The sequence below is a fragment of the Hippocampus comes genome, unplaced genomic scaffold (genome assembly GCF_001891065.2).
Source record: "Hippocampus comes isolate QL1 unplaced genomic scaffold, H_comes_QL1_v1.1 scaffold74, whole genome shotgun sequence".
Taxonomy (NCBI): Eukaryota; Metazoa; Chordata; class Actinopteri; order Syngnathiformes; family Syngnathidae; genus Hippocampus; species Hippocampus comes.
In genome coordinates, this window is record NW_017804812.1 from 762439 (window position 1) to 789809 (window position 27371).

A 27371-nucleotide genomic window follows, 5' to 3' on the forward strand; every position below is an offset into this window, starting at 1 on the left:
AGTGTGACCCTTCAACTTTACTCCCAATTCAATAGATTTTGTGGATTTTATTGATTTCTTTTTTTTTTTTTTGTTACTTTCCATCCGTACAAATCAAGTTTGCCTGCTTTGGTTGTGCAAAGGTGAGAAGCTGAGTGAATTTTACTCTGAGGCAAAGCCCTACCAGATTCAGCACAAGAATACGAACCACACAGAGGTTAAAAATGAGACCATCTCTTAATGTGACCCTTTCAAATATTATGTAACATTTATAGTTCAAAAACAGCCAGCACACATTTGATTAATATTTTTATTTGGTCTCGCAACAGGGACAGAGGCCCAAATAGGTTTTCATCTCATAAAGTTTACCATCAGAATGGACAAAATGGACACTGGGTGTTTTCAACACACAAAGATGAAAAATGATTATTTTTGTGAGAAGGGGATTTACCTTTCCCAATTTAAAGTTTCCATTAAGAAATACCAGCAACACTCTCAGTCAGACTTGTGCCAGTTTTTGGCATGCTGTCATCCGCAAAATGCTGTTTTATGTTGCTCTATGTCACAAAGGGACTAAGTAGGTGAAAATAAAATAGCATTCTCTTCTTTCTCTCTGAACAAGTCGAAATCCAACAATTTGGTCAAAGCAGAAACGAACCTTCACACGATTCACTTCTGAGCACCCAAGTGCTTGTTTAAAATGCCCTTCGCTGTTTCGAGGGCTGCCGCCGCCGAGACGGGTATGTGAGGTGCAATGCCACTTCTCTCCCAGGCTGGCGCCAAGGTAGCGTCAGAGTGCACTGTGGGGATGCTAAGGAAGACGTCGCTAGCACCGACTTGGAAGGTCTTGGGTGGGTGGGCTCCACCAAAAGTGGGCTCTCCCACTATCATAGCACGGCCAAGCCTCTTCATGATGAAGACGAACTCCTCTGCCGCCCCGGCTGTTGCGCCACTGGTCAGGATGATCAGACTCTTCTTGGACCCGTACCTTGTACCTGAATTACACAAGAAGGGTTTAACACCCAGAAGTAATGAAATTTGAATATTCTTACTGTACCAAAGTGGGGTTTTCAGGTGTCTTTACTATCTACATTTTAATACAAATGTAGTTTTACTTTCTACTAGAAGCAAAGCTGGTTTTCAATGTAATACTGGTTGTGGAAAATTGAGGAGATCAGGCACGTGCAGTGGGTCATTGGCTTAGTTGGTTTAACCACAGGAGGACACTATGTCAGTAAAAACCTTACGCTTTAGTCAAGAATCCAGGTTAGCAGCACTGTATCGCAGAGCAGCTTTAAAAGGCGATGGCCTGATGCCATATCCAATTACCCGTGAGTTCAGGCAGTGTCTGGAGTTCTGTAGTGGTGCCAGACTGTCTGTCTGTCAGCGTGTCCAGTACAATCTGCTGGTCGGCGTCAAAGAAGTAAGAGCAAAAGCCAGCGATCGCCGTTGTAGGCCCCCCGAGGTTGTTCCTGCAAATGCATTTACAGGTCAAAATGAAAAGTAGGATTCAGGCGCACAGTTAGATAAGATGGTTCCACTCCACAACAGGGTGACTCAACTGCTCCTTTGCTGGATTCAAGCACTCCTACAAAGCAACCCTTGCGTGAAATTGGAGTTATAATTTAACCCCAACTAACTGCAAGGAAGTTGGCTGTGTGAACCACTACGCTACACACACCCAGATGATTCAGAGTGAATGGTGGACGATACACAAATGGTTGCCAGTTGATTACTGAGCGGTGATGAAACTGGAGTGACTACGCAACACCTACCAACTGCACCAAAGTGAACGCTACCAGTCGTCGATCTTACGGCATGAATAGAATAGTTAATGCACTTTTTGAGGACACCGATATGCAGTCTATCTATACCTGCAACCATTTTAGTTAGCCATCCTTACAGACATTTTGAAGAGATATTAGGGGTTGGCCAAAAACTTCCCACCTGAGGTCAATGATCATTGCGTTAGTGTCGACAACTTTGCTCCAAACGTGCTCCACAATAATCTGGGCGATGGTCTTGACCTCCTCGAAGTCTCCGAACATGTCAAAACGCAGGTAGCCAATGTTGTTCTCGAAAATGTCCGTGTGGAAGGAGATTTTGATGAGATCAATGTACATCTCCGGAGTATAATTCTGAGGAGGCAGGAAAACAATACTTTCAAAGATGCGACAATGACAACAAAAATCAGTCAGTGCTTTGGGGTCTTACAATGGGGGGCAGGACTGGGGTGTTGCTGGTGGTCTTCAAGTTCTTGTCACCAGATAGGGTCTTCAGGTCTGCAGACAGTTTCTCTTCAAGGCCGCTCTTCGAGACAACCCTGCTGTAGTCGCCATTCTCAAGGAGCCCTTTCAGCTTTGCCGCAACATCAGCGCCGGTCTCCTCAAAAGCATAGTTGTCAGCAATCAGGGCCGCCGATCCCTCAATGATGGCCGGCACCTGGACGCGGAGTTGAACTATCTTGATGGCTGTAGCGAGGGCGTCCTCTGCGTTGACTTGAACATCAGGGGTGACGCCCGTTTGCTCCCAGGTTGAACCAGTGATGGGGTTGATGGACTTTGCGGTGGGCAAAGTCACATAGAAGTCCGTATCGCCCACTTTGAATTGATCGACTTTGACCGAGCCGCCGGCGGTCTTCTCTCCAACAACGGTGGCCCTCTTCAGGTTCTGGAGGCAGTATGCGACATCTTCGGCAATGCCCTTGGTGTTCTTGCTCGTGAGGATGATGAGAGGTTTGGTTGTGTCGTATCTCTCGCCCAACAGCGTGGCCATCGACAGCAGCTTCGTGGTGGTGTTTGAAGGACGGTCATACACACTGTCGATGTGAATCACAGATTCGGCTGCGGTGAAATACGAAACAATATAGGAGAGTCCCGTGATGTCCCCGCTGACGGTGTGGCGCAAATCAAAGATTAGAGCTGAAGTGGGCAGGACTTTGTTCCAGACTAAGTCTACCAGCATCTGGCCGATCTTGTCAGCAGCCGCCTCCCCGAGAATGTGATCGATCCTCATGTACCCGATGTTGCCCTCCAATATGTCCAGCTTAATGGCATTCTGGAGCATGGCGACCAGCTGTTCAGGGGGCAAGGCGGGCATTTGTGGTGCAACCACAGGGACGAAGTCTGGCTCGTAGGTGATCTTCAAGCGTGGATCATTGATTGTGGTTTGGAGTCCAGCGCTCAGAACTCGAGACAAAGACTCACCATCTGGAATATTGAGGATCTCTGTATTGCCGCTGGCTGCGGCGATGGCCTCCTTCAACCCTGCCAGCTTCTCTGGCGAGCAGTAATTGTTTAAGACGATATTTACCATGTCGACGATAAGGCTTGGAGGAAACGCGGCATGGATGAATGCAACGTTGCCTAAAATGACGAGATACAGCACCAAGAATAGAGCCTTTGCCATTGTTCTGTCAATTTAGCCACACTGAAGATGAGTGCGGCTGGTGAACGGTCCTCTGCCCGCAAAGAGGTTCTCTGTCAAATGCCTCTGTTATGGCTGCACAATTTCTGTTAACGCACTCATAAGAGGATTGAGCCCACAATAAACCTTTAATCGTATTACACCTTTTGGAAGGCAATAACACGCTTGCCAAATGGGCGTAGAAACCGGGAAGCGCTTCTAAAGATACTGTATGTAAAAAAGGTGTTTTGAGCAGCGATGCCAAATTAGCGTTATAAAAAGAGATGAAATGTGGAGAAATCTCCAATGAAATAATTTACCCTGAACATGTCTGCAATGGCTTTTATCCTAAACAACACAACTTGTTCTAATCTTTATTTTTTTTCATTACCAGTACAGTACATATTTAGCGACTTGGATTAGAGCCAGGCATCTTGTTGTTGTTTTTGGTAGTTTGTCGCCCTCTACTGGTCAAACAGAGCACATACAACAGACAGAACAATCCTGCATATTCATTTCTGTATCAGTGACAAATGTAAAAACACTAATCTTGCTATTGCATGGGACCAAAGACCCCCTATTTGTGGAATAAATGGAAGATTAAACTATTAAAAAAAATAATTTACAAACATATTGCCAAAAAACAAGCCCTGGGGTCATTTTTCACCCCATTATACATCAATGGGTTAATTATTGATTTTTTACCAAGACGTTATTCTGCCCAATGAGGAAAAACGTTTCTGTTCCAAGATCATTATTAGGCAGGCTTGAATGGAAAAGACCCCTTTTCAAAATTGACAATGACAATGTCCTGTTTAGTAAATGGCCAAAAATTCCCCCAAGCGCGCACTTTTAAGCACTCAAATATGCTGAAAAGCCTGATCACGCTTACATATTACCGTATTATGAAAGCTCACGGCAGCGGTGCACTTGAGTACAGTTAAGTGGTTGCGTCTGGGTCACTTCACAGCTGAGTGTTTGTGGACTCGTGCCATAGCTGCTCACTTATTCCTTCATGACGGAAACAAAAGTGAACTTGCTCCGTTTTGAACTCCTTAGTTTAGTTTACGGAACGATAGAGCCTAGTTTAGTTTAGCTGAGGACCTCCGGGAAAGTATGCGCACATATTCTCTATTGGCAAGGCTACTCTCGGAAGCTTGGATAATCTTTTTAGTCTCAGCAGGTACAGAATGCCAGCCGTCACAGCCGCTAATCTGTTAAGCTTTTTAGCCTCCAGAAAGATTTAACTAATTTACAGTAATAAACAAGAGTTGATTCATGGTATGTTTTCGGCTTGGCCTCTGTGGTGCAAGTCCAGGGACTAGCCCGCATTTCATTCTTCATCATCCAACCCCCTCCTGTGTAGTTTCAATAAATGTAAGCCTGTCTGCTACATGACAGACTGCCATATTTTCCCGATCTTTTATTTAATGCACGGTCAGCCCAAGATTGAGTAACACAATTTTAACTCACTCCGAAAGACCTTTTGTTTTTTTCGGTGTGTCAGAATCAAACCCTATTTAAAGTCTGTTTTCAGTGATTATTGTGCACAGTTCTTTATTCATGTATTATGTCATGAAATGTAAAATATCCTGCATCATTTCTGAGCATTTCCACGTCGTAAAAGAAACCGATGCACTATACAGGACTATGTACAGTAACTATTAATCCTATAAGTGGCAACGGTCCGTTGACTACTGGACACATTCTGTACATTATGATCCCGTAGTAGGAAGCTATGTATTGAAATTACAAATGTACAGATTTACATGGATTCCTAAAATAGCAGGACACCATAAATACGGTTTTAATCATAACAATAACAGATGTACTGTAATTGTGGCGTTCTTTCTGACTACCGGCATCCACACTCTGCCACCTTCATCTCCTCATACAAATGTCTGATCGTGACGAATCCGTTCTCCTTATACATGACAGTGATAGGGTCCAGTTTGATGGGGACGCAGCACGCCATGTTGGCCTTTGTGGGGTTTCGGATGTTCATCAGCGTCTGAATGAGAGCGTGCTTGGATGGGCTGGAGTCGTCTGTCAGCGGGTGGTAGCACAAGCCCCGACATTCAAACGCGTCATATTCCCGAGGTGCCACGATCCAGCTGTCCCAGCCGATGTCCCTGAAGTTGACCCTGAGAGACGTTCGCCTGCAGTATTCCCGCTCCGCCTTTCTCCTCTTGCGGCGATACTGAGCTCCGGGAATCTGATTGGCGATTCGATTCTCGGTGTTCCAGTTGGCCTCTGAGTGGAATATGGTTTCTTCTTCATGGAGCATCATCTCTCTGAGTTCTTTCTTGGCCTCCCGCCTCCTGCCGCCGAGGTCATCTGAGAAGACGATCAAAGCCGCTGAGGTGTTATCTCCCACTGAAAGGCTCAAGCTCAAACCACCGCTATCATCGTCATAGCCGTTCCCTTCCACCACCACATCAAATCCAGTTATTCCATTGCCGGACAGGACTGCGTCCTGTACGGCTGGGGTGACATCCAACGTCACCCACATGTTCTGAGACCCTTTCAACTCTGTGCAAGCCAGAGGCTGTGGGTGGGATTTCAAACCGCCGTAATCCGTTTTGTGGACATTGACAGAGGCCGTGAATCTGTGGGAGGTCACCTTTGACCTGGCATCCGGGAGGAAGAAGAGTTGTAATTCGGCTGTGATGACCTTTTCATGGCCGGGTATGCTGATGTTGAACAGCAGCCTGTGTCTTGACTTTCTGCCGTTTGTCACAGAATGTGCGATTTCTGGAAGAGAGATACGGACAGATCAGAAGAGTCATGCTAAAAAAAAACCAAAACAAAAAAAGGCAAGGAAAGCCAAGTGGAATATCTGGACTTTAAATAGTGACAGCTGACTACTATTTAACATGAGTTGACGATTGAGGCGTCCGGGTTAAATGTAATAACAATGGTTTAAATTGGTCACTCAGAAAAACCTGACGTTGAACTTCGGCATCTAGACTTTTTATACTGATTGTAGTTCACCTCTTCCAATTTGTTGGATTTGTTTGGCTACGTTTTCATTACATTTATTAAGGCTTGGGACACTCATTTTGTTGACTTGTATTGTTGCTGCAATTTTGACTTTGACTTCCCCAACGTACCTTGGACTGTGAAGCTGCGAATAACATCGGACTGAGGGATCACCGTGCTGTCTGAAGCGTACTTGTTGTAGAGCTCCATCATGAACTGCGGCGGGTAAATTTTTCCGTGCCCCTGTGGCACATCGGAAAGGTTGAGTTTCCTCAGGAAGTTTTCTTTGACGGATCTGAGGAGGTTCACCATCCTGGAGTCCACGTCCTCCTCCTCTATAAGATCCTCCTGTGTGGAGTGCTCGGAGTAAAATCCCTCGAGGTCATCGTCGCCGTGGATGTCGTTGCCGAGTGGCTTGCAGGTGCAAGAGCCCGTGGAAAGCACCAGACTCAAACACACCTGGAACAAGAACCTCCTGGAGTTGTGCATTTTTCAAACAAACAACTTGCTAGCTTTTGTGACGGCAACGTTGGACAAAGGAGATTCCCAGTGGAAGGACCATGGCAGTGATGTCCACTCCCATGCTCCCAAGAGTAAATACGGGGGTGACTAGTGTTGACCAAAATAGTAGCACGGCCGTGCTTATCACTGCCATTGATGGCTTCTTTTAAGCTTTGTTATCACTGGAGGGCTGGACGCTAATGAAGACAGTGTAAACAATTGACGACGATAATGAGGGTGGTCCTGCAACAGGCGAGGTTGCTTGCGCACGGGGTGAAAGAGTCAAGGCCAGCGGAAACAACACCAAAGAAAAAAGTCTATTAAAAGATACACATTGCGTTCTTTAGCACCCTAGTTGCCGTTTGCACGACTTGGAAGGAATACAGTAAGGGAACCCTCACATAGCTGCAGTTTGCCGTTCGCAAATTCATCGATTCCAAAATTGCCTTTAATAGACACACTGGTAGTGATTGACATGAGAACATTTCACACTTATTTGTATTTGTTGCCCTCATCACAAAAACTGTGTGTCATAAAGATGGAGGACGGGACAGCACGTTCTGGTGTTGGGGGGTGGTTTGCACTCAAAACCCAAGGCAATGTGTCTGCGGCCATTGGCCCAAGTCCCGGCCTATCTTGAAATTCCCATCTTTCAAGCCATGAGCCCATCCAGCGTTTTTGTCAAATCACTTCCAGTGTGGCACATTCATGCTTTTTAGAAGTTCCCACTGGAGTCATGACAGTGATGGAAGTTAATGATCTAATCACGGAATAATGGAGGCGTGCATGAGGGAAAACAAACACAGCAGGGTGATCCAAGCTAGGAAAAAAAAATGGAGATTTTCCCCCGTGATTTGCGGAAGGAGATTTGCTTTAGAAACTACCACTACTGAGGATTGTGCCAGCATTGTTGTTTCACGAACTGATTGTCCATTGGTATGAATATGAATGGCAAAAATTCCACTCAAAAGCTCCTAGTCGTCTGCAGAAAAATAGCTGAATCTAATGCATCATCATTTTCAGTAAGGAAAACAGTAATGAGTGCCATTGTTGTGTGAAAATACCGAAAACAAGACAGTGTAGTCATGCATTTATTATTGGCAGATAAATGCAAAAAAAACAAACAAAAACAAAATGTATTCCAATTTACTCGTTCAGCATCTGCCACTTAAAGTGTATCACTATTAATATCCCAGACATAGTATGTGAAAATGGAATCAGCGGTTACCTTAGCATTTTATAGTATTTACTATACATATCACAAACTGTACATAAACGTTGTATTAGATACACTGTACTGCATGAGTGCCATTGCCTGTAATGTTCCCAAAAATGAACAGAAGGGGGCAGCAACACACAAGATTTCCTTCGTAACCGGACTCAAAAAGCAAACTCCTCTCTGGTTACTTTCTATACAGTAATTATAAAAAAAAAATCACTCATTATTTACAACATATAAACATTGCTAATTCTCATGCATCTTGAACATACTCTGACGGCTAAATAGGATATTTTAAAGTGATAAAATACACTTTTTTTTGGAAGGATTAGTGAGTTCACTTGAAACGATATCATTGGCTTGCAATGGTATGCACTTATTTCAATCTTAGACGTCACACTTTTTCCAAAGATGTCCAGGGCTCACTGAAAAGAGTCCTTTAAGGTTGCTGGGAAAAAGAGATTGTAGTTTAAAAAAAAAATAAATTCAAGGAAAAGTCTGAGTTTCTTTTCAACCAGCGCCAATGAAGTCCCGACTACATATGACCACTGCCTGCACTTCTCAGCACCTCTCAGGAGGGCTCCATCGGCTCCTACCGGCAGGCGCAGGTATCCACGGACATTCCTGGATAAATCTTGAGCACCATATTCTTATCCGGGTCCAGGAAAAGCACACTGAGGGGACTCATCTTTTCTGGCACGCAGCACGGTTCCGGAATACCCGGCACGATTCCCACAGCTCGGACGATGCTCTGGATAGTGGCGTGATTAGATGGGCGTACCACCTTGAGGAAGCGAGCATGAATGTTAGTACTTGATATGAGCTAGGTAGGACAATTCTTGGGACATACGGACATTAAATATCAGATTTTTGTCGGCTTCGCATTTGCACCATATTGTATTAAAACTAACTGCAGTGAAAAATCCAAAACGATCATAACCCTGGTCCCAAACGCGGCCCCTGCAAAACCTCACTCACCTTGGGAAATCCACAAGAACCAGCACAGTAGTAGGCGTCGAATGACTTTGGTGCTAAAACCCATTCACTCCATCCGATGTCGGCAAAGTCCACCCTGAGGTAGCGCCTTGCGCAAACCCTGGGTTCGCTCCATTGCCTCCTGCGGGCCTTCTTCATCGTCCTCTCGTCAAAGTTCAGCACCTCCTTGCCCTCCTGGTTCTGCTTCCTTCCTGCTTTGCTTTTGGATTTGGCAGGAAAATAGGTGCTCTGCCACAGTTCGTGGTTCTTCAGCGTGTTGAACTGGACCTCTGGAATGTCGTTGGTTTGGATCTGCAGCTGGAGCTCTCTCCGGATCCTTGAGGATGAGATGGACGCATCCTCCCTTATGGGGAAGGGTCCGTATCTCTGCAGGGTTGCGGCCACGCTGTTGGGCTCGCCTATGGCTCGATCATCAGCGTAGAGAATTATAAACGGCATGTTGTCGTCAAAGAGACGCTCCTGATTGTTCAGACTTCTATGCTGCTGATTTGCCCTTGTCACCAAATCGGTCTCCACCATGATGATCAGGTCTTCTCTCCCTTGCTTGGCCACAGTTGTAACATCCCTTGATTGCCACGCCCCTTTCTTAAAGGCGCTGAATGTGAAGTTTCCCAGTAGCGCTGTGGAGGCCGAGTTTGCCGACACGCCGTGGAAGAGAATCTGCAGGGCAGGCGGATGTTGATGATGGCTGGCGGCGTATGGCCGGCGAGGTCTCCGCAAACACCACGGCCGCTGGTGTCGGCGCTTGTAGAAGAAGTGAAAGGAGGCCGAGAGGATGACCTCCGAGTCTTGGATGGAGGAGAGGTTGAACTGGAACATTTCTTTTCCACGCAACACTCCTGGGGAGTGTGGAACACAAGAGGAATGAACAACATGGACAATACATGCAAATGTTTCCTGCCATTGTGTACCGCTGTCTCCATGACTCATCATCCCCTGACCTCAACCCTATTGAGAAACTGTCACACATCCTTAATAGGAAGGAACTCTTCTTGGATGTGCAAGTGTCGCCATTGCATGTTTTCTGCCTCTTGACTGCACAGCCTCAGACTGGAATGTCTGATTGACAGTCATGATATCATCCACCACTGTGGTCATGCACATTTGAGGGATATAAGTTAAATCACGGAAAATATGAAGCACGGTAAAGTGGCTGTGTCCCTCGTGACAAAAACCTCTTCTTAGATCACCGCTCACTTTACTTTTCAAGTGAGTACTTCCACCACAGTCCAAAACCCAAACATTGGATCCGTGCAATAGCATATGGAAATGCTTATGGGCTTTGTCTGGGTGTGATAATAGCCTCTTGTGTAACACCTTGGATTTTTACAGCTACTGGAAAAGTCAATAGCTAAAAAAAGACCCCAATTTACGAACTTGTCACAACGCTGACAGGCCATAAAGATGTAAGCTATATGACAAACTTTGAGAGGTAATGACAAGAGGTTGTTAATTTAATTAAAATGTGATTTAAAAAAAAGCGTTTTACTGTGGTTGTAGTTTGCAATGGTTTTGAACTATGTTTCTAATACCCCCCCCCTCTCATTAAATAATATATATATATTTTTTAAAAATGGTTTAATCCATTGCAGTACGACATCCTCGATACGTGGACCTCATTTGGTTGCAGGTGTATTGAATAAAGTGTCCAAAAATCCATCCAGTAATTTTTTTATAGCGCTTGTTATCATGAGGGTCATGGATGAGCTGGATCTTACCCCAGATGACTTTGGGTGAGAGGCTACCAGGGTACACACCAAGGGACAATTTAGTCTTCATTCAACATGCATATTTGATCTCTCTATCTATATGCTTACTGTCACTCAAAATGTGTCTAAAATGATTCTGTGGATATAGTTGAAGCTAAACTTCTGATCCACATCAAAATTGCGGAATAATTGATTCACAATAGCAATATTTTGTGTCCAAATATGTGCGGACAATACAGAGAGTAAAAGGTATCGTGAACGAGTGTAATCTCGTCGTTTGTTTAACGTTCGTTTCGGTTATTGAAACTGCGCGCGTTCGCGTGTGTGTGAGCGCGTGCGTGTGGGACTCACTCGGGACAGCCGTGAAGCTCCTCACGGTGTTTCCCAGTTTGTGGCTGCGCGGATCTTTGCTGTAACTCTCGTAGACCTGAAACATGCTGCTGGTCACCGCATCCCGGCCGTAGCTCGGATGCGCAAAGACGCGCCGCTCCGACGCGATTTGACGCACATCCTCGGCCACCGTTTTAGTCCAAGCCAGCTCCAGAATCACCAATAGACGTAACGCATAGACGAACCACTTTGCCATCATTGAATTTGTGCTCCAATATTCCACCGAAATTGAAGATTAGGCAGAAGTAATGAGTGCGATTCCCTCGCGCGCTAATTGAGCGTTTTCCAGGTATTCCACATCGGACCGTGCGCGGCGTGCAGCTGTTCTCGCGGTGGGAGGAGAGTGGGATGCATGCAGTTTTGCTGTGCGATGACAGAAGGTGACAGCCCAACTAGTTTACCCCTTCTCACGGTGTGCAAAGTAGTGATGTGGGCTTGAAGGGTGCCCACGCATAAATAGAACATCACGCCCACGCCCATGTACGCAGCTGGCCTTTCCACCAGGGTGGGTCGTTATTTCGTGATGGTTTGTGGTCATTGGGCATTAAAAAAAAAGGCGGATTAAGTAGGAAATTACAAGGCACCAAAATTAGAATTTGTGATTCCCTCAGAAATGGAGTATAAAGTAAATCGACTCAGGACTTCACTATGTGTGTACTATTCTTCATTTTGTGGGTAAAAAAAAAATCTGGTTGTTATAATGACGTTTACGTTATAAAGGTGTTCATTGTAAGCCAAATTGGCAAATGGAAAATGAATTACGTGAAATCGGGTGAAAACGTTGAAACAAGGTTCGACTGTATTGCGTTGAACCAGCAAAATTTGTTCAGAAAAGCATGACATGATTTTTTTTTTCTAACTATTACTCAGAAACAGACATTGGACACATAGTGTAGTTCAAGAGCTAATAAATGACCGATGTTTCATATTTTGTACCACTAAATTCTATATTGTAACATTTCCTTCGGAACGACATCAGCTCCACATGGACTCTCCGTAAAGCCGACAAATTGAAGGGGGAAAAAAAGGTTTTACAACACTGATTAGCTGCCACATAGGAGCTAATTGAAACCACTGCAAGTACATGTCACGGCCACATTCGTCTTCATGGAGCCTTTCACTTTATGGTTGGCCGGCTCCACTTATATGGGAAGTAAAGAATATGTCAAAGCGGAGTTTTCTGGCCGTCGCGTAATTTGTGGGATTGAAAATTCAACCCAATGAGCACAAATTGTCAATGATCATAAAAGGCACCTCATTACAGCGGCCTCGCCGCCAGACTTGCGCTCACGTCAGCCTGGCTCCCAATATAGCTGCAAAACTAAGTGGAGGGTGTCGAAAGAGTGGGAATCAAGCAAAAATTGCCGTTCTAAGGTGCTTTGAAACATACATTCCACTAGACTGCAGTCTCCATATGGATAAAGGCCTTTTCTTCTGTGCTTTTAGCGAAACAGCTGGCCATTGGAACACACATCGAACAAATGACTGATCTTATCTTGGAGTTATTCTGATGGGAAAGAGGCTTTATTTCCTTCATACGAGCATGGCTTCATCAAAAGCATGGATGCTGAACTTTTTTCTTATCAGGGGCCTTTTTTTAATTATTCAAACATATGTGCATTTTTAGGATTTTAAAATGCAAATTCTTCAAAGGTTTTATTTGCTTTTACACTGGCAATGCTCAAGTTTTTCACGTTAAATTTTTTTTGTTTTAGTTTTTGCATTTTTTTTTTTTTTTGCCTTGCTAACATGTAATTATTACCATGCATCATACATTTGCTTAACAAGTACGTCAAGTTGAAGTTGACTGGTCTATAAAATGGTTATTTCAATACAGTGCCACAGTCCCGAACTTTTTTGGGCCATGGACAGAAAGTCCTCATGTATGCCAACATTTTAGTTTCCCACGGCGCCTCTGATGATCTTTCACGACACAGAAATTTGCCGCGGCCAAGTGGTTGAGTGTCACTCGCCTATGTGGTCCATGGGCTGCAGGTTACCCACCCCTCAAAAAAAAAAAACGCATCACAGAAGTGAATTTGGCATCTCCACAATTGGTAATGCGAGTCAGTCAAGAGAGGTCATAAATTCAAAATGCATTACGTCATTATTTGCACATTAAGAATCATTGACACTTTTTTTTTAGCTTGAATGACATCACGGATGAGTCACCTCTCCACTTTCTGCTGGTGAGATAGACGATGAGCCCACCCCTCAATAAAGACAAAAATGCCCTCATTCACTGAATATTTGCGCGGGGTGCTCATCCGACCCACAACCGTGAGGAGGACAGGCGAGCCCACCATGTTACTTTTGGCACAGGACCCGATCCTTCATCGCCTCCAGCCCCCTCCTTTTTTCTCTCCCCTTTGATTTGTTTTCATACTGTTGGCTGGGGCTGAATGAGCAGTCATGCTGTTCTGTTGGATATGGAAAGGGCCATGACATCCTTTCAAATGATGGATGCCAAGCTCGCACACAGACACAGTGAAATAAGTCTTGCTGATATATGCTCATACTCAAACGCACGAGTCACCGACGGGGTAGTGGTTCACTTGGTTGACGTCAGCGTGGGTTCAGTTCGCACTCAGTGATGGGCATTGACTACTGGGGACCGGGGTTAGTATCGTGTGGGATTATTTTTTATTGAATTGAGTTTTTATTTTATTTTGACAATTGTTTTTTAAAATGATCAGAATAATACTGCCTGAAGGAGTTGTGCCAGAGTATGGATGTAGCTTAACAGCGCGTCAACTAGTCACAGGCAAGTACTGCAGTAAAATGAGTACTGCATTTCCACTCCAGTCCTCCAGGGTGCAGTACCACCGGTTTTGGCTAACTGACAAATAAAATTAACACTCTTATTTGTGCAACACATACAAAGGAAAAAAAATACTTAGAGACATAATAGGGGGCATTGTTGGAAAAAAAATGACTTTGCTGTTTTATCCGACAACAGGCTTAGTGTGACGGACCCTCAAAAGTCACATCATCTTTTCTTTGTTTTTTTCAAAGGACCACACTCCACACACGTACCCGCGCGTAAACTCACTCCTTACCGACAGTCAATCGCATGAGTCTGAATGCCTCCCATGTGAGCAGCTTTCATCAGTTAATGGTCATCACTCCCCTCACTGTTTTGGAGATGGCAATTTTAACCCAAAGCCCCCCTCCACCCCAACCATTTATCCTTGGAGGGCCCCTGTCTGAGAACAATCATGCACTATACGTATTTGTCAGCTATTTGAAAAATTGACAACAATCTCAAATTGCACTTATTAGTCACATTTCAAGCTGCTGGAAAAGATTTGAAAAGCCAGCGAGGAGGTGTGCACGTCTTGCGGGTCCAACGGGAATGTTTTGCAGCGCCAGATGCGGTTGTTGTGATTTCACACACTCTTGCCGTTCACCCCCGCCATTGCATCAAAAAATGAAATGCTTTCTGCCTTGAATTCAGTGCACCAAGTTGGGAGAAGGCCTTTCAACTTCTTTTATTAATGTCCTTTGCCTTTGTATGCCTTCTTTCTCCCCTTCTGATCCATCACTTGTCATCTCACCTTGTCGAGTTGGTTTTCGTGCAGGCGGATACTTTGTCTGTCAGTGCCCCCGTCTGCCTTTCACAATTTTGCACGCCGCAAGTTAGTCTTTCCTCACGCAAAAGAAAGGAATTAGAGTTGCATTTCAGCCCCCCTGTTCTTCTGGCCAGGGTCATTGTTTTCATTGGCTACCTCCCTTTAAGTTGATTGAAACAGGCCCCTTTTTCATGTCTATAAATGGACTCTTTTCAGGCCTCTTTGACTGAACGCTCGCACTAGGTGGAGATTTAGGAGGATAGATACTACACCACACTCAGACAGGGGATATGAGATTGATGCCGCACAATGAAAAACACTGCACATTCCGTCTGATAGGAAACAGCAGGCGAAGCCAAAACGAGCCATTGTAGTAGTTGTTGATATTCTTACCGGTGTGTCGAAGACAACTGCAGAGGTGGTGACAGTTGTTAGTGAATTACTTCCCGTCTCGGAGCTGATGAGCGTTATAAAGTGAAGGCGGCAGCAGGCAGTCCGAGTTATCCAGCCGTCTGACTTTTTTTGCTTGGTTTGTGACAATAGTTGTGCCTTAATAACATTTGGGGAATTTTGGACGATTTTGTATTTTCACCATTCACACCTATGGACAATTTTGAAAAATAATCTCACTGCAGGCATTAGCCTGTTCTTAACAAGGGCGATCAAGCCTGACGTTTTCTCATGGACACTCCGATACTCTTCAGGGTGAAGCACACGTCCAAATAATGTCAAAACAAACTAATATAAAGTCCTCACTTAAATTGTTCCAGTTCCTGAAGGTGTTCATGGACCAGATCCATGTGGACTAATGGCAGACAAAATGAGGCCTCGGGAATGTTTGCTCTTTTGATTGCTTCCTTCTACTGTTATTGTGTCATATATTCCCTTTCATTGTTTTTTTTTTTTTTAAACCTACAGTTATTGTATATTGACTTGAACTGCACACGCACATGCACACGCACACAGACACACTGTCTTGCAGCGCAAGCTCATTTAAAGTTCCGACTCAATTATTTCTGTCAAAATAGAGCCCCCGCCGCACACAATGCGGCTTGTCTCAGGTTGCTGGAAACGATCACATGACCCTCTGCTGAACCCCCGGCATCAAATGCTCCAGATGTAGCGCGACGTGATTGTAAAACGTCAAGTCGAACCGCAGTGAACCCAGAGGGCCCGTCGCCGCACTTTGCCCTTCATAAAGTGTCACCGAGCGACTCCCAGAGGTCAGCCCCACTCTTTCCCTTCACACTTGCCGTCATTCTGCGTTTTCCGTGCGTCAAGCCTTCGTTTAGCCGCCGAAGTCGGCCTGCTGCGTTCTTTTTTGCCAAGACCCTCGCGGCGAGTAATTCCATACGTTATAATTTGAGATGGAGTGAGCTGAATTTGTCGCTTCACAATTAACTTTATGACACAAGATAACATTTTGGCAGAAACATTAAAATGAAAGAAATGTTGCCCGAGTGGCATGAATAAATAACGACCTTCCGAAACGCGATGCTAAATGAGAACCCCTTGTGTTGAATTGGTTACGGTGCTGAGAGTTTTGAGTGAAAACTTTCAATCTGTTGCGTGTGATCAGATTTTCGCAATATCCCATAACGTTGAGTTTTAAACAAACTTCGTTTCCCAATCGAATGTGACGCCAAACGAAACCATATGAGTCGATAAAAGCCGGAAACTTTCTTCATCAAATACCACTGAAGTCTTAAACTGAAACCACTTCAATGGTTTCGAAATGTTGCCTTTTTTGAAGAAATAAAAAAAAAACAGTCCTGTGTGTTTATTGACCGGATTGAGCCTTGTAATACAGAGAAAAGAGGCACTGAACACTTATTTTACTTGGATTTGATCATGCCGGACCAGCCCGGACACTTTATATTATGTTAGCGTTAGCATCTGTGCTAATGTTAAAATCAGCCAACGCTTCTTTCAAGACATGTTTTTGTAACACGTTTTGACAATTGAGGGAAACCTTGAGTAAAAATAAGTATTGTTTTGAAATGTCGCTTTAAAAAAAAGAAAAATCTCTTATTTAAGAGGCCCCCACGTCGCGTTGACAAGCGCCATAGAAACTGGATGGATATTTCAACCTCTTTTCAACCGCTTAGAAAGTGTCACATTTGTTTCTCATATGACTGTAATTTCCTCAAATGTGTTCCTCATTTGTTCTTTTTTTTTTGAGCTCTCAATTATTCTCCCATTCACATCACAGGAGTTGTAACAATAAATGCTATCACATCAGGCTTGGGTTCCTTCACCTCGCTGAAGAGATGTCACCTGAAGTGAGAAACGCGCAACCGGGGGGCTGCCACTCAAGCAACCGCGTCTTGCGTTCGGCTCATTGTTTAGCTTTCGTGGCCCCGTCAATGTGTAGCGCTTGGCTGGCTTTCACAGATCTTATCCGCCCCGCGTCCAGATGGAGCCGGCGACTTGGCCAGGAAGCGTCAGATAAAGTGTACGCCGCATCAAACGGAACCAAAGAGGAAAGTGAGCCACATGCGCAACGGCGTGTAAGGTGAAGAGTTAAAGAGTCCCCTCAGGACAATTGGGGCCTAATGGGACGTGGATAATCGGCTGTTTTCAAACAAGTGCGCTAACCTTATCAAGATCTTTCCACCGCAATCTCATTTTTAAAAAAAGCCCTTTTTGATGTCCTGCACTACGAGAGTTCATAAAACATAGTGACACAAGGCGTGAGAAGATGTGAACAGCAGAATTCGATCTGGAGGAAAAATAACATCCGTGTGGAAATGACCCAGACACGCTTCTTCACCAGACTTCCACGATGAACCCCTGAAGACCCCTTTTGGGGACCGCCATTCATTTTTGATTCTTCCATATGCCTTGTTGACCTTTTTGTTTTGTCTTTGGAAAACAAATACATATTGTTTTGAGTTGATCCTGCCTTGCCTCCCTGCATCGGGGTCCCCCACCCGCAAGTTGTGACGGCCAATGTGTGAATAGGAGCAAAAACATGGCATGGGAACATGGTATTAACAAAATGACAAACAACGGCATGGACTCAAGTCGTGGCTGACTGCAGACGGCAGACAAGAGTTATTCTGACTGCCTTTGGATTTCAGCCGCTCTGTTTCACATCTGTAAGCATGTTCAAAAGAAGACTCCCGACAGGACTGCGTGGACATTCATCAGTCCTATTCTAGTTGGACTGCTGAGTGACCGACAGCAGCCAAAGACTCAGCAAGCGGCCTGCTTTATTTCATCATGAAACTTTTACGCTCGGAAAAATAACAAGACCTGGAGCCGAGTGGCCTGAGAAAAAGAAAAAAAAAAAAAACAACAACCCCGTGAGACAAAAGACGTCTGCATTGTTTAAAAAAAAAAAAAAACTCAATGTTAATTAGAAACTTGCCATAGTCTCCACTTAAAGAGCGTTTCTGGTCAGGAAAAGAATGAGTCAGGGTTCCATTGTTCACATTTTTTATGTTTGGCTTTAACACCCGCGAGCTCCCCTACGGTGCATCTAACAACTTTGCGACCAAGCGCAAAGAATAATGGAGCGACCGCCATTTACTCTTACAGTCGCTCTCCCTTGACTGATGCCGCAAAACTAGAAGGGAGTCATTTTTCAAAGAGAGCGTGCAAGTATCGAAAGGTGACGCACATTCCGCCGTTCACCTGAGTGCCATCCGTCTCCATTTACAGGAAATGTGCGCGCACAAAAAAGGGACTACGCCGGTCTGGACTTGATTGGTAGGCGAGCGGCGAGGCGGCCAATTTGTCATCATTTGGGTGACAAGTGGTCTGAGTGACGCACTCCCTCTCTGACCTCGCCGTGTGCTTTGAACTGACAACGCCGGCACGCATGTCACGGGGTGTTTGCGGGTGAAAAAGCAGAGGAATGACAGGAGGCAAACTGGGGACGTTTAGAGGGAGAAGAAAAACAAAACAGCGTGTCTGGCTTCAATCGGAAAACTCTTGCGCCTATCCTAGCTCAGCTGACAGTAGAAAAGAGGATTTGGGATACACCCTGGACTGGTCGCGAGCCCATTATGTTTAATAATCATGGCTACTGTTTCTAGGTAAAAATGCCCCAATCCTCAGGATTAGCAAAAATGCCGAGCTAACCGCTCAGCTGGCCTGAGCTTCCAAAACTTTGAAAAGTGCGCGAGGAAATGCGCGTGTCAAGACACGGCGACCGCTCCTTTACCACCCAGTTTGGCTACTGTAACAAGCCAAATGCTTGCTTCTATGTTAACGGGCAGAAACGGCTCTCCCTATGCGATCGCGGCAGGGCGCAGGCCTTGGAGCAAACATGCGCTCACTTTGCACCGCAGCCAACGGGAGTCTCCATCTTATGAATGTTTAATGAGCGAGGAGCGGGGGCCTGTCATTTTCCCACACATGCACAAACTTAATGAGGGCCGTCTCACACGTAGACTGAAGCCAGGAATGGGAGGAATGAGTCGAAGAGGTGTCGGAATGCTTTACGATGGCCTGTCATGTATCTGCATGTATAAATATGCAGGTGTCTGCATAAGAAATCTCTGGATGCCTTTAATTATCGATGTTTAATTTGCCTTGTGGCTAACAAACAATTTTATATCACAAGCTACCTCACGGGAACAGGAGTCTTGTCTTCTGTTTTTGAATACATTGTTGCAAGGTAGATTTGAAAGGGCCCGATAATTTGGTAGCGCGCCACTTGTTACGTAACGCAGATAGCAGATCCAGTTGTGCCCCAGTGGCTTCACGGAGATTTTCATAATGTGAACGTAGACAAGTTTTTATTGGTGCTTTTATGAGATACTGTACATCCACTTACCGTCATGGACAATTTAAGCCATTCAAGGCAGCCAAACATCTGAGGTGGCATACCCGGAGGAGAGAGCGTGAATCGTGAGTGCAGAAATGAAATATGTGCAAAATATGACATGCAGGACCGGCGGTAAACCCCCGACGGTTGTAAATTGTCTGGAGGTGTCTGAGTGATAAAAGACTCGTGGAGTTAATGCAGGGGCGCCGACACAACAGCCTGTGGGCCATAATTTGTGCTTCCTTTGCATTTTGTGTTTTTTGGGGGGAACTAAAAAGACTTTGATCAAAAGCAATCCAAATTGGGTCATAAAGGCTGACTTACTCATTTAACGCCAAAACGTTGGGTCAGTTGAATAACCCACCAGACAACCCAACAGATTGCCTTGTTTTGTACACCCACACTTCAAAATAAAAATCTCTGGGTTTTTTTTGGTGTATCCCAGGTGTGTCCAAATCCAGACCTTGATGGCCGCTATCCTGCATGTTTTAGATGCCTGCCTCCTCGCAGCACACCAGATTCAGGTTCGTTATCAGGCTTCTGATCAACTTGCTGATGAGTGTGTCGGAGAAAGGGAAACTCCTAACATTTCTAAAATAATAAAATGTTCACTTTTTTTTACTTTTTGTGCTCCGAATATTTTCATCATCCCTCATCACGCCCATTCATTGACACGGCGCTGCAAATGTCCCAAGTGTGAACTCATCTCTGACTCTTGCAGGGACACCCACCACGCATGAAAAACGATGGCGGTCCCGTGCCTGATCATGTGCCGAGTCGTCTGGGAGCATGCGTGAGGAGATTCAGAGGTAATCTACGTTCTCACCTCCTAAAACAACCTTTACAGACACAAAGAGGACTGGCGGTGATGGATTGGAGTCGGAAAATCCCTTCCTTACTGATCCTTCAAAAGAGAAAAGCCTGCAAAACTCTTTAAGGCACATCCTCTCAGCACGTAGACATGAGGCGCATGATTCAGATACTTTATTAAGATCTTGAGTCACAAAGCCACTGGAAGACGTGATCCACAGCCGATGGGGCGCCGTGTCCGATGGGCTGCAATGAAAATGTTTGATGCCGAGCATACATCTGGGATACAGCTTTGGTGCCGAGTCCTCTGTGCTGGAGTCCGGTCCATGTCCTGCAGACATTTCCTCAGCACTGGACTGAACAAAGATTAATATCAGGATGCACGAGAGTTTGAGTTGAGCCAAAAAAAAAAAAGTATTGGATGCAAAAAAGTAGCCATGAGTCTCTAAAAAGTCATAAATCTACAAGTGGATCGCATTACAGGTGCAAAGAGGAGAGTGCGGTCAGTCTGAGCAGACCAAACAGCAGTGGGAGCAGAAGTGGAGAAGAATCCATGTGTTTTTACCCTGCTTAAGACCGTCTTTGGCAATGTCAAAAACCCCCATCCATTCATACTTTTTTTGTACCGCGTATCCCGTTCAAGGGTCACGGATGAGCCAAGTCGGATATGGACCAAAAGGCAATTTAGAGTCTTCAATGGATATGGTGTGCGTGTTTTTAGAACATGAAAGGAAAACGGACTATCCGCGGAAAAAAAAAACATGCCCAAAATGGAGCGAACCATCAAAGCCCACACATAAAGGTTAATATCAAGTAATGTAACACAACCTCATGGAAGGTAAAAGCAAACTAACAAAACATGGTGCAACGTCATGTCGAATAATTAGGTGCCATGCCCTTAAGTTGGCAAATTTTGCCCGTTAGTCCATTTCGGTGAGTGTTGGTAGTACTCTCTGACATTCTGCCTTGTAGTTTCCTGGGTTACGCAACTGTCCTATAAAGCTGCTTTCTTTGTGTAATGTGCATGTGCGTGTATGTGCATGGAGCTTGTTACTTTTATGACATGCTCTCTGCCTTTTTAACCGCTGGCCGTTTTTTGACCATTGTAGTCCGTGCTCCTTCAATAAGACTTGCATGGCTGAACACAAAGTCAACAATTGGAGAAAGATCGCCACAGTGTGTGGGATTGTTTCACTTCACTGGGCACCAACACGCACCGCCGCTCCCAATGGTCCCGAGTATTTTATTTCAAACGTTGCTCGCATGTGCCGCTTTTATCAATAAGTCACCTTGAAATTCAGCCTCAGGGTGAAAGCATGAAACGAAACAGTGCGCTGTTTGTAATTTCAGTTTGGGCTGCAGCCTTGAACAACTCAAAATGTGTATTCAAAATGCATAGAAATCGTTTTCGGTCTACGGTTGCCATTCGCCGTTTCAGCATCTCGAAGAACGCTGAGACCCCCCGCCCATGTTGTAATTCATCTTTTGCGCAGCTGCTACATTGAAACTAAACATTATTAATGAAACTGAGAACAGCAATGTTGTGTATGGATATCCTCAATAAGTAGGAGCAACCTCCCACTGACCTCTGTGACTCTTGTTTTTGTCTTTTCTGACGCCAAGGGGGCGTGGCCGCCAGGTTAGGAAGTCAAGTCAGTGCCGCCGTACTCATTAGCAACAGGGGCCATTTGAAGCCGGTTCTATGGAGTTGGCTGTGTCATAAAGCGTCCCTTCATGAGCGGACAAACCCCACGTCCGACTGTCACTATGATGCCTGTTGCCCGGCTTGGCCAAACACAGCCTGCAGGAATGCGAGTGTTTAATCAGAGGACGAATGCCATATTTTGAGCAGTTTGTTTTTACGCCCCAGCGGGAGTATGTGATTGCAGTACTGTGTGCGCGCTGGTGTCCAGATGAATTTGTGCAGAAGGTACATGTGTTTACTTTATGGATGTGTGCATTAATGCTTGTGACAGGCCGGTCAATACGAGAGTGCACGTTTTCTCAGAATGCATGTGCCAACCTGCTGTGTGTATACCGGCGACTGATAATTTGTGTACATCTCGCTCTTTTTGAGTTTGCGCTGCATTTGTGTATGTTGGGCTGTTGGCCCAAAGTGGCCACCCATGGTGCTTTTCGGGCCTCTGAGTAACACAGCTTGAATCAACAGCAAAACAAAACGCATCTGAACCCTGCTGAGTTCTTCTATGGCCATTTACAAGTGGTTCCCTCAAAATACAAACGGAGCATATATGGACCAGTCTACTCGCGCTAAAAACTATGTGGATGGCTGCCTACATGCATCCATCTATGGATTATCTCGGCTGATTATAGGGCGAATGCGTGGTCTGGACTGTAATAGTAGTAAACCGCATTTATGAAAATGTTTCGACACAAACCCTTTGACTAAGCACAAAAAAACCTTGGAAATTTCTTAACTGCCTGTGGCGGAGGGAGGGAGCACTGCGTAGTGAGTGTACTGGGCTGGCCTCCCAGATAAAGTCTGACTGACCTGGAGCATGTCCATGAAAGATGTTCGAGCAAAACGCCTCTTTGAGCCAGATGCAGGCCTGATCAGATTTAAGCAACATAGAGGCGATGTACAATAAAATTTGGTGAACTCATGTATTGTTGCGGCCCATGTCAGGAGAACTGAAAATAATCACACAAAATTGTATTGACTGTATATTTTTGTTGGCAGCTGATGCACATTTTCTTCGAAGTCCGAATGAGAAAAGCGGTAGCAGGTGTTTGGACAGGACTTTGAGTTCCAGTTTATTTAATGTAATAATGATAACTTCTAATTTGGCCTGCTAGTGGCTACCTCACACCACTAACCTCTGAACCATAAAATGGGCATTTCCAGACATATACAGTGCATACAAGAAAATGTTGATGAAGAACGTTTGCCTATTCGTCTTGTTATATTATCTGTCTACACCTGTTGCTCCACCAATTGTGTTCAAATATCTGTTGCTTAAAGGGTTGCAATGCCATGACACCAATGCTATTCGTGCGCCTTTCTATGCCATATTGCATTGTATGTTAGCATTATTATATTGAATACTTTCTTTGGTTGTCACGCAACGTGTAATTCTCGTAGTTTGATGTTTAGTTTCAAAGCAAAAATAAAAATAAAATCAGAACAATGCTTCGTATCAAAAAAAAAAAATTGGGAAAGCCAGGTCACTCGTAGCTCAAGGCAGCAAATTTCAGATCATTTTTTTCCTCTTTTATTCTTTTTTTTTTCAAAGAAAAATAACTGCCGTGCAAAAAAAAAAAAAGATTTCTGACTCAAAAGATCAAGTGTCTGCCATCTTTCCTCTTTTGGACTGGGGGGGGGAATGTCTGAGGGTCGTGATAAATGAAATGATGGCAAGGCTACAATAAGTGAAGAAACGTGCAGACACACCTCTTGTGCATTTTAACAGAGCTTCTGGCACCTGGGGGATGCGTGGACAGGGATAAACGGTATAATATAACATCCATCACACTCATTACGGGGAGAAGAAGACACGTGTGTTGCAGTGAAATATTACGCAGGCTCAGTGAAGTGTTGCGTCTTGTCACACACACGCACACGTGTGGAGAGGATGGATTGCAGATACTGAACAGCTACAAGATAGTTCTTTGTAACCCAAGCATGATGTCATCTTAATCCTAACTGTTCACTTCTGGGCCTACATCTCCATGACTCTCCAAGCATATCCTTTTTTTTTTTTTCTCAAAAGATTGTAAAATTAAACTATTTAAATGCTGTAAATGTTTATAGCCATGGTCACCTTTTACAGTCCTGCGGCTACAAGAGAAAATAAATCCCCATGCCGTCTTTACAGCCTATCCAACCATATGATCTTGAAATCAAAATTACATGTTGATTTAAGGTATGCCACAGTGGATTTACTTTGCCTTGTGGGATTTGAAAAACAAATGGAGGTCAAGGAGAAATGTTTATTGGGATGAGACCGTGAAGCTGGAAGCGCAGAGATTTTTCATGGGACGGTTTTAAAACAATGGCTCAATTGTGCATTCAGGAGAGAAAGCTCAGTGGGATACCTGCACTATACCTTAAATCATGAACACACAATTGATGTTCAACTGAAACTAATCAACGAAGCAATTGACTGGTCTATTTCCCCCAAAAGCACAACTAATGAATAAATATATTTTTGCCTTGAAGCACTTCAATTCCAAAGTCCCCGTACATACCCACCTGCTTATTTCAAGTAAGAGATCAAACTTGACGGGACATACATTGGAGTATTGACACCGCCAGCTCTGCACTGCCATCTTCTGTTCATCCAAAAGTCTTGATTGAAATACACGCAGGCGACGGAGGATGTGTGCACCGTACTTTGCAAAAATCAAAATCACGATTCACCGACATTATTTTGTGACTTTTTTGAAAAATTGTGTTATGAACCATGAATGCATGGATGAGGTCTTATGATATGAAAATGTCCCAGTTTGAAAATAGCAAACAAACAAGAAGACATAAAAATGTATTTATTAATTTAATCATTATTATTCTCAATTTGTTTTGCATGCATTGAAGTTTTTGGTTCATGTCCATGTGTAATATTGTCCAGGACTGTATGAGAAATCACTAATAGCATCCGGTGATGAAGCCATTAATGTTTGTCGTCTCTTTTGACAGTTGGAGGCGAAGCGATGCATCCGGCGATTCCCGTTGATGATAAGCCGCCCGGTGGATTTGTGCAAAGCACCACCAACAGACGCTGTCAACTTGAATGGTAGGAGGAATCCATCATTGCCATTGTTCAAAACGTTAAACAGAGTCCACCGTGAGACGACAAAGCATCTGTAGATCCGATTTCACTTTATATGAACCCATGGACATCGTCCTCGAGAGTTTTCAAATGAAACGACTCGGGAGAATTTAAAGATTTTATGAGTTAGTGTGTTCACAAAACGGAATTATACAGATACTAAATAACAAGTGGGGGACATATTCGAGCCATTGTTCAAATCAAATTGTGCACATCTTGCAGCCTTCCATGCATGCATCGTTTCTTCATTTCAGTTCCAATAGACTGTGCGCGCCGTGCCTTAAATCAACCGTTTTTGAGCGAGTGATTGGAACAAGATGGTCCCGGGGATGGTGATTTATAAAATAAATGACAAGGAATGATTTACGGGAATCTGTGCCACTCTTTCAAAACATTTGCCGGGCAAGGCATTCAGCATAGCAACAATGGGGCTTTTATAAGAACCGATGGAAAGATACGACTCCGGGATTTACAGCTGGGGTTTTTTTTGTTTTTTTTACCTGCTCATCCTCTGCGATTCATTAGGCCAAACACGGGACAAAGAGAGAGTTTGGGAGGACAAGTTAAAGGTGAAGAGGAAGAAGGGTAAAGGGAGTGTGAAGGAAAGGAGGACAACAACTTTTTTTTAAAGCCTGTCTGGAGAAATTAGTCAGTAAATCAATGACTGATTATTTATTTATGTATTTATGGTTCTTGAGTTCCTAGCTAGCCGTTAAAGCCTCTGGAAACTGGCTCGCTCTCGTGTTAAGATGCTAAAATTGAAGTGAGCCAAAAAAAACCCAAACAAAATAAAACGATAATTTAAAAAAAAAAAAACAGGCAGTCTTTTGCTCGTGAATATTGGTGGTCTTTAGCTTTGAGGCCCTTTACCGATTTTGTCTTTTAGAGCAGCTTTACTTTCCGTGAACATTTTTTTTTTTTCCTATGGGTCTTCAGGGAGTGGTTTGAGTGCGGAAATGGCACCTAAGGGGCGGAAAGGCAGCGGTCTGATTGAGGGCACGTCGGCGAGGGTCGGTCTTGTAAAACTTGTCTGGACCCGATACGGTCTTGCTGTTTGTTTCACGGTGGGTGATGTTAACTGCTCTAGCGAGGCGGAGGGTCCCGGGCCTGGTGTGTTTAAACTGGAGATGAAGGGAGCTGGTTGCCAAAAGATGGGAAGGGATAAATTTTGATCGTCCATCCTCTGGGTGCAGACAGGTTGGATTTATAAACACACGTGAGTTGTATATCGTGTATGCATTTGTTGGAGGCTCCTGCCACCTAAATGACAAGACGATACTTGCCTTCACAATTCATTTCCGAGCCATAAGGGACATCCGGGAGAGATGTTTTCTTCATCTCGGCCAGCTCAGAGACCAGGGACCCTCACAGGAATATTCTCAAGTATGTCCTGCGTACTGAGTTTGTACACTGTGCCGGTTGAGTTCATAGGCGCCCCCTCCCACTGTTAAAAAAAAAAAGAAAGAAACAGCTATCATCTGATTTCTTTCTTTCACATTTGTGCATGCAAACCTGGGTGGTCGTCCTCCTCAAAATTCATCCCCATAATGTCGCGATGGACTGTGTTTTAAGTATTAACACATCCGGTTCAGTCTACCTTGCAAGATCCTTCACCTTCTGCGGATCAACTCTGATCTCGCTCTAAAAGTTGCATCAAGGGGCCTCCTTGGATCTGTGGCTGAGGTTTCTCTCCACAATGTCTGATTTTTGATAACCACGCATGCCTCGAAATATGAGGGCATGATTTGTAGGAGTAAAAGTGTGGTTTGAAGCCTTTGATTTGGCGTCGCCGTCCTGACTTTGTTGGAGAAATTTAATCATCGTCGCTTGTTGTTCGGACGAAAAACGAAGGAAAGTACGTGAGATCAGCTGCAGCATCAACAATGATGTGGACACTATATTGGACTTTGATGCCTCCCGGTTGCCTCCCTGGTGAGGTGTTCTGGATATTTCCAACTGGGAGGAGGCTGTTGGAGGAACTATCTCACAATTGGGCCAGGGAACCCCTCAGTATCCTCTCAGGGGAACTGAGGAGGTGGCCAGAGACAAGGAAGACCGCAAGCATCGCCAACTACCGAAGTGGATAGCCGAGGGAAGATCATGGATTGGATAGACTATGACCATGTATTCTGCGCTACAATCTCACGCCAACTTTGGCACAAAAGAAGACAACATGAAGTGGTGCATCACAATTGCGGCCTGGTATTGGCTGCCTTAATACAGCAAGACAAAAATGGTCAA

General features: G+C 44.5%; 3 protein-coding genes and 1 long non-coding RNA gene across 5 annotated transcripts in view; 1 reads left to right on the forward strand and 3 right to left on the reverse strand.

Moving 5' to 3' along the window:
- The window catches only part of LOC109513172 (uncharacterized), a 37505-nt gene extending 24766 nt beyond the window's left edge, over positions 1–12739 (forward strand). For both annotated transcript variants that reach the window (XR_002167674.1, XR_002167673.1), the window contains one exon: positions 12628–12739. This is a non-coding gene — a long non-coding RNA (uncharacterized LOC109513172). The remainder of the gene's footprint in view (positions 1–12627) is intronic.
- Positions 260–3489, reverse strand: rbp3 (retinol binding protein 3). The gene is made up of 4 exons (XM_019865385.1): positions 2194–3489; positions 1927–2117; positions 1309–1451; positions 260–974 (listed from the first exon to the last, which is right to left on the reverse strand). The coding sequence occupies exons 1-4, from the start codon at positions 3385–3387 to the stop codon at positions 649–651; spliced, it is 1854 nt and encodes a 617-aa protein (XP_019720944.1). The 5' UTR covers positions 3388–3489; the 3' UTR covers positions 260–648.
- On the reverse strand, positions 4918–7243 carry gdf2 (growth differentiation factor 2). The gene is made up of 2 exons (XM_019865419.1): positions 6498–7243; positions 4918–6138 (listed from the first exon to the last, which is right to left on the reverse strand). The coding sequence occupies exons 1-2, from the start codon at positions 6853–6855 to the stop codon at positions 5240–5242; spliced, it is 1257 nt and encodes a 418-aa protein (XP_019720978.1). The 5' UTR covers positions 6856–7243; the 3' UTR covers positions 4918–5239.
- Positions 8297–11625, reverse strand: gdf10b (growth differentiation factor 10b). Its single transcript, XM_019865405.1, has 3 exons — positions 11143–11625; positions 9065–9921; positions 8297–8870 (listed from the first exon to the last, which is right to left on the reverse strand). The coding sequence occupies exons 1-3, from the start codon at positions 11378–11380 to the stop codon at positions 8679–8681; spliced, it is 1287 nt and encodes a 428-aa protein (XP_019720964.1). The 5' UTR covers positions 11381–11625; the 3' UTR covers positions 8297–8678.
- Positions 12740–27371: the final 14632 nt, after the last annotated feature.

Bases quoted from the DNA above. Each gene is read 5' to 3' on its own strand.
- rbp3 (XM_019865385.1), bottom strand. From the start codon at position 3,387: ATGGCAAAGGCTCTATTCTTGGTGCTGTATCTCGTCATTTTAGGCAAC. The intron at 2,118-2,193 runs GTAAGACCCCAA...CTGCCTCCTCAG, and splicing joins CCCCAGTCCTGCCCCCCATT to AATTATACTCCGGAGATGTA. The intron at 1,452-1,926 runs GTGGGAAGTTTT...ATGCATTTGCAG, and splicing joins GCAATGATCATTGACCTCAG to GAACAACCTCGGGGGGCCTA.
- gdf2 (XM_019865419.1), bottom strand. From the start codon at position 6,855: ATGCACAACTCCAGGAGGTTCTTGTTCCAGGTGTGTTTGAGTCTGGTG. The intron at 6,139-6,497 runs GTACGTTGGGGA...TCTCTCTTCCAG, and splicing joins TCGCAGCTTCACAGTCCAAG to AAATCGCACATTCTGTGACA.
- gdf10b (XM_019865405.1), bottom strand. From the start codon at position 11,380: ATGATGGCAAAGTGGTTCGTCTATGCGTTACGTCTATTGGTGATTCTG. The intron at 9,922-11,142 runs GTGAGTCCCACA...CACACTCCCCAG, and splicing joins GAGCTTCACGGCTGTCCCGA to GAGTGTTGCGTGGAAAAGAA. The intron at 8,871-9,064 runs GTGAGTGAGGTT...CGCTTCCTCAAG, and splicing joins GTTCTTGTGGATTTCCCAAG to GTGGTACGCCCATCTAATCA.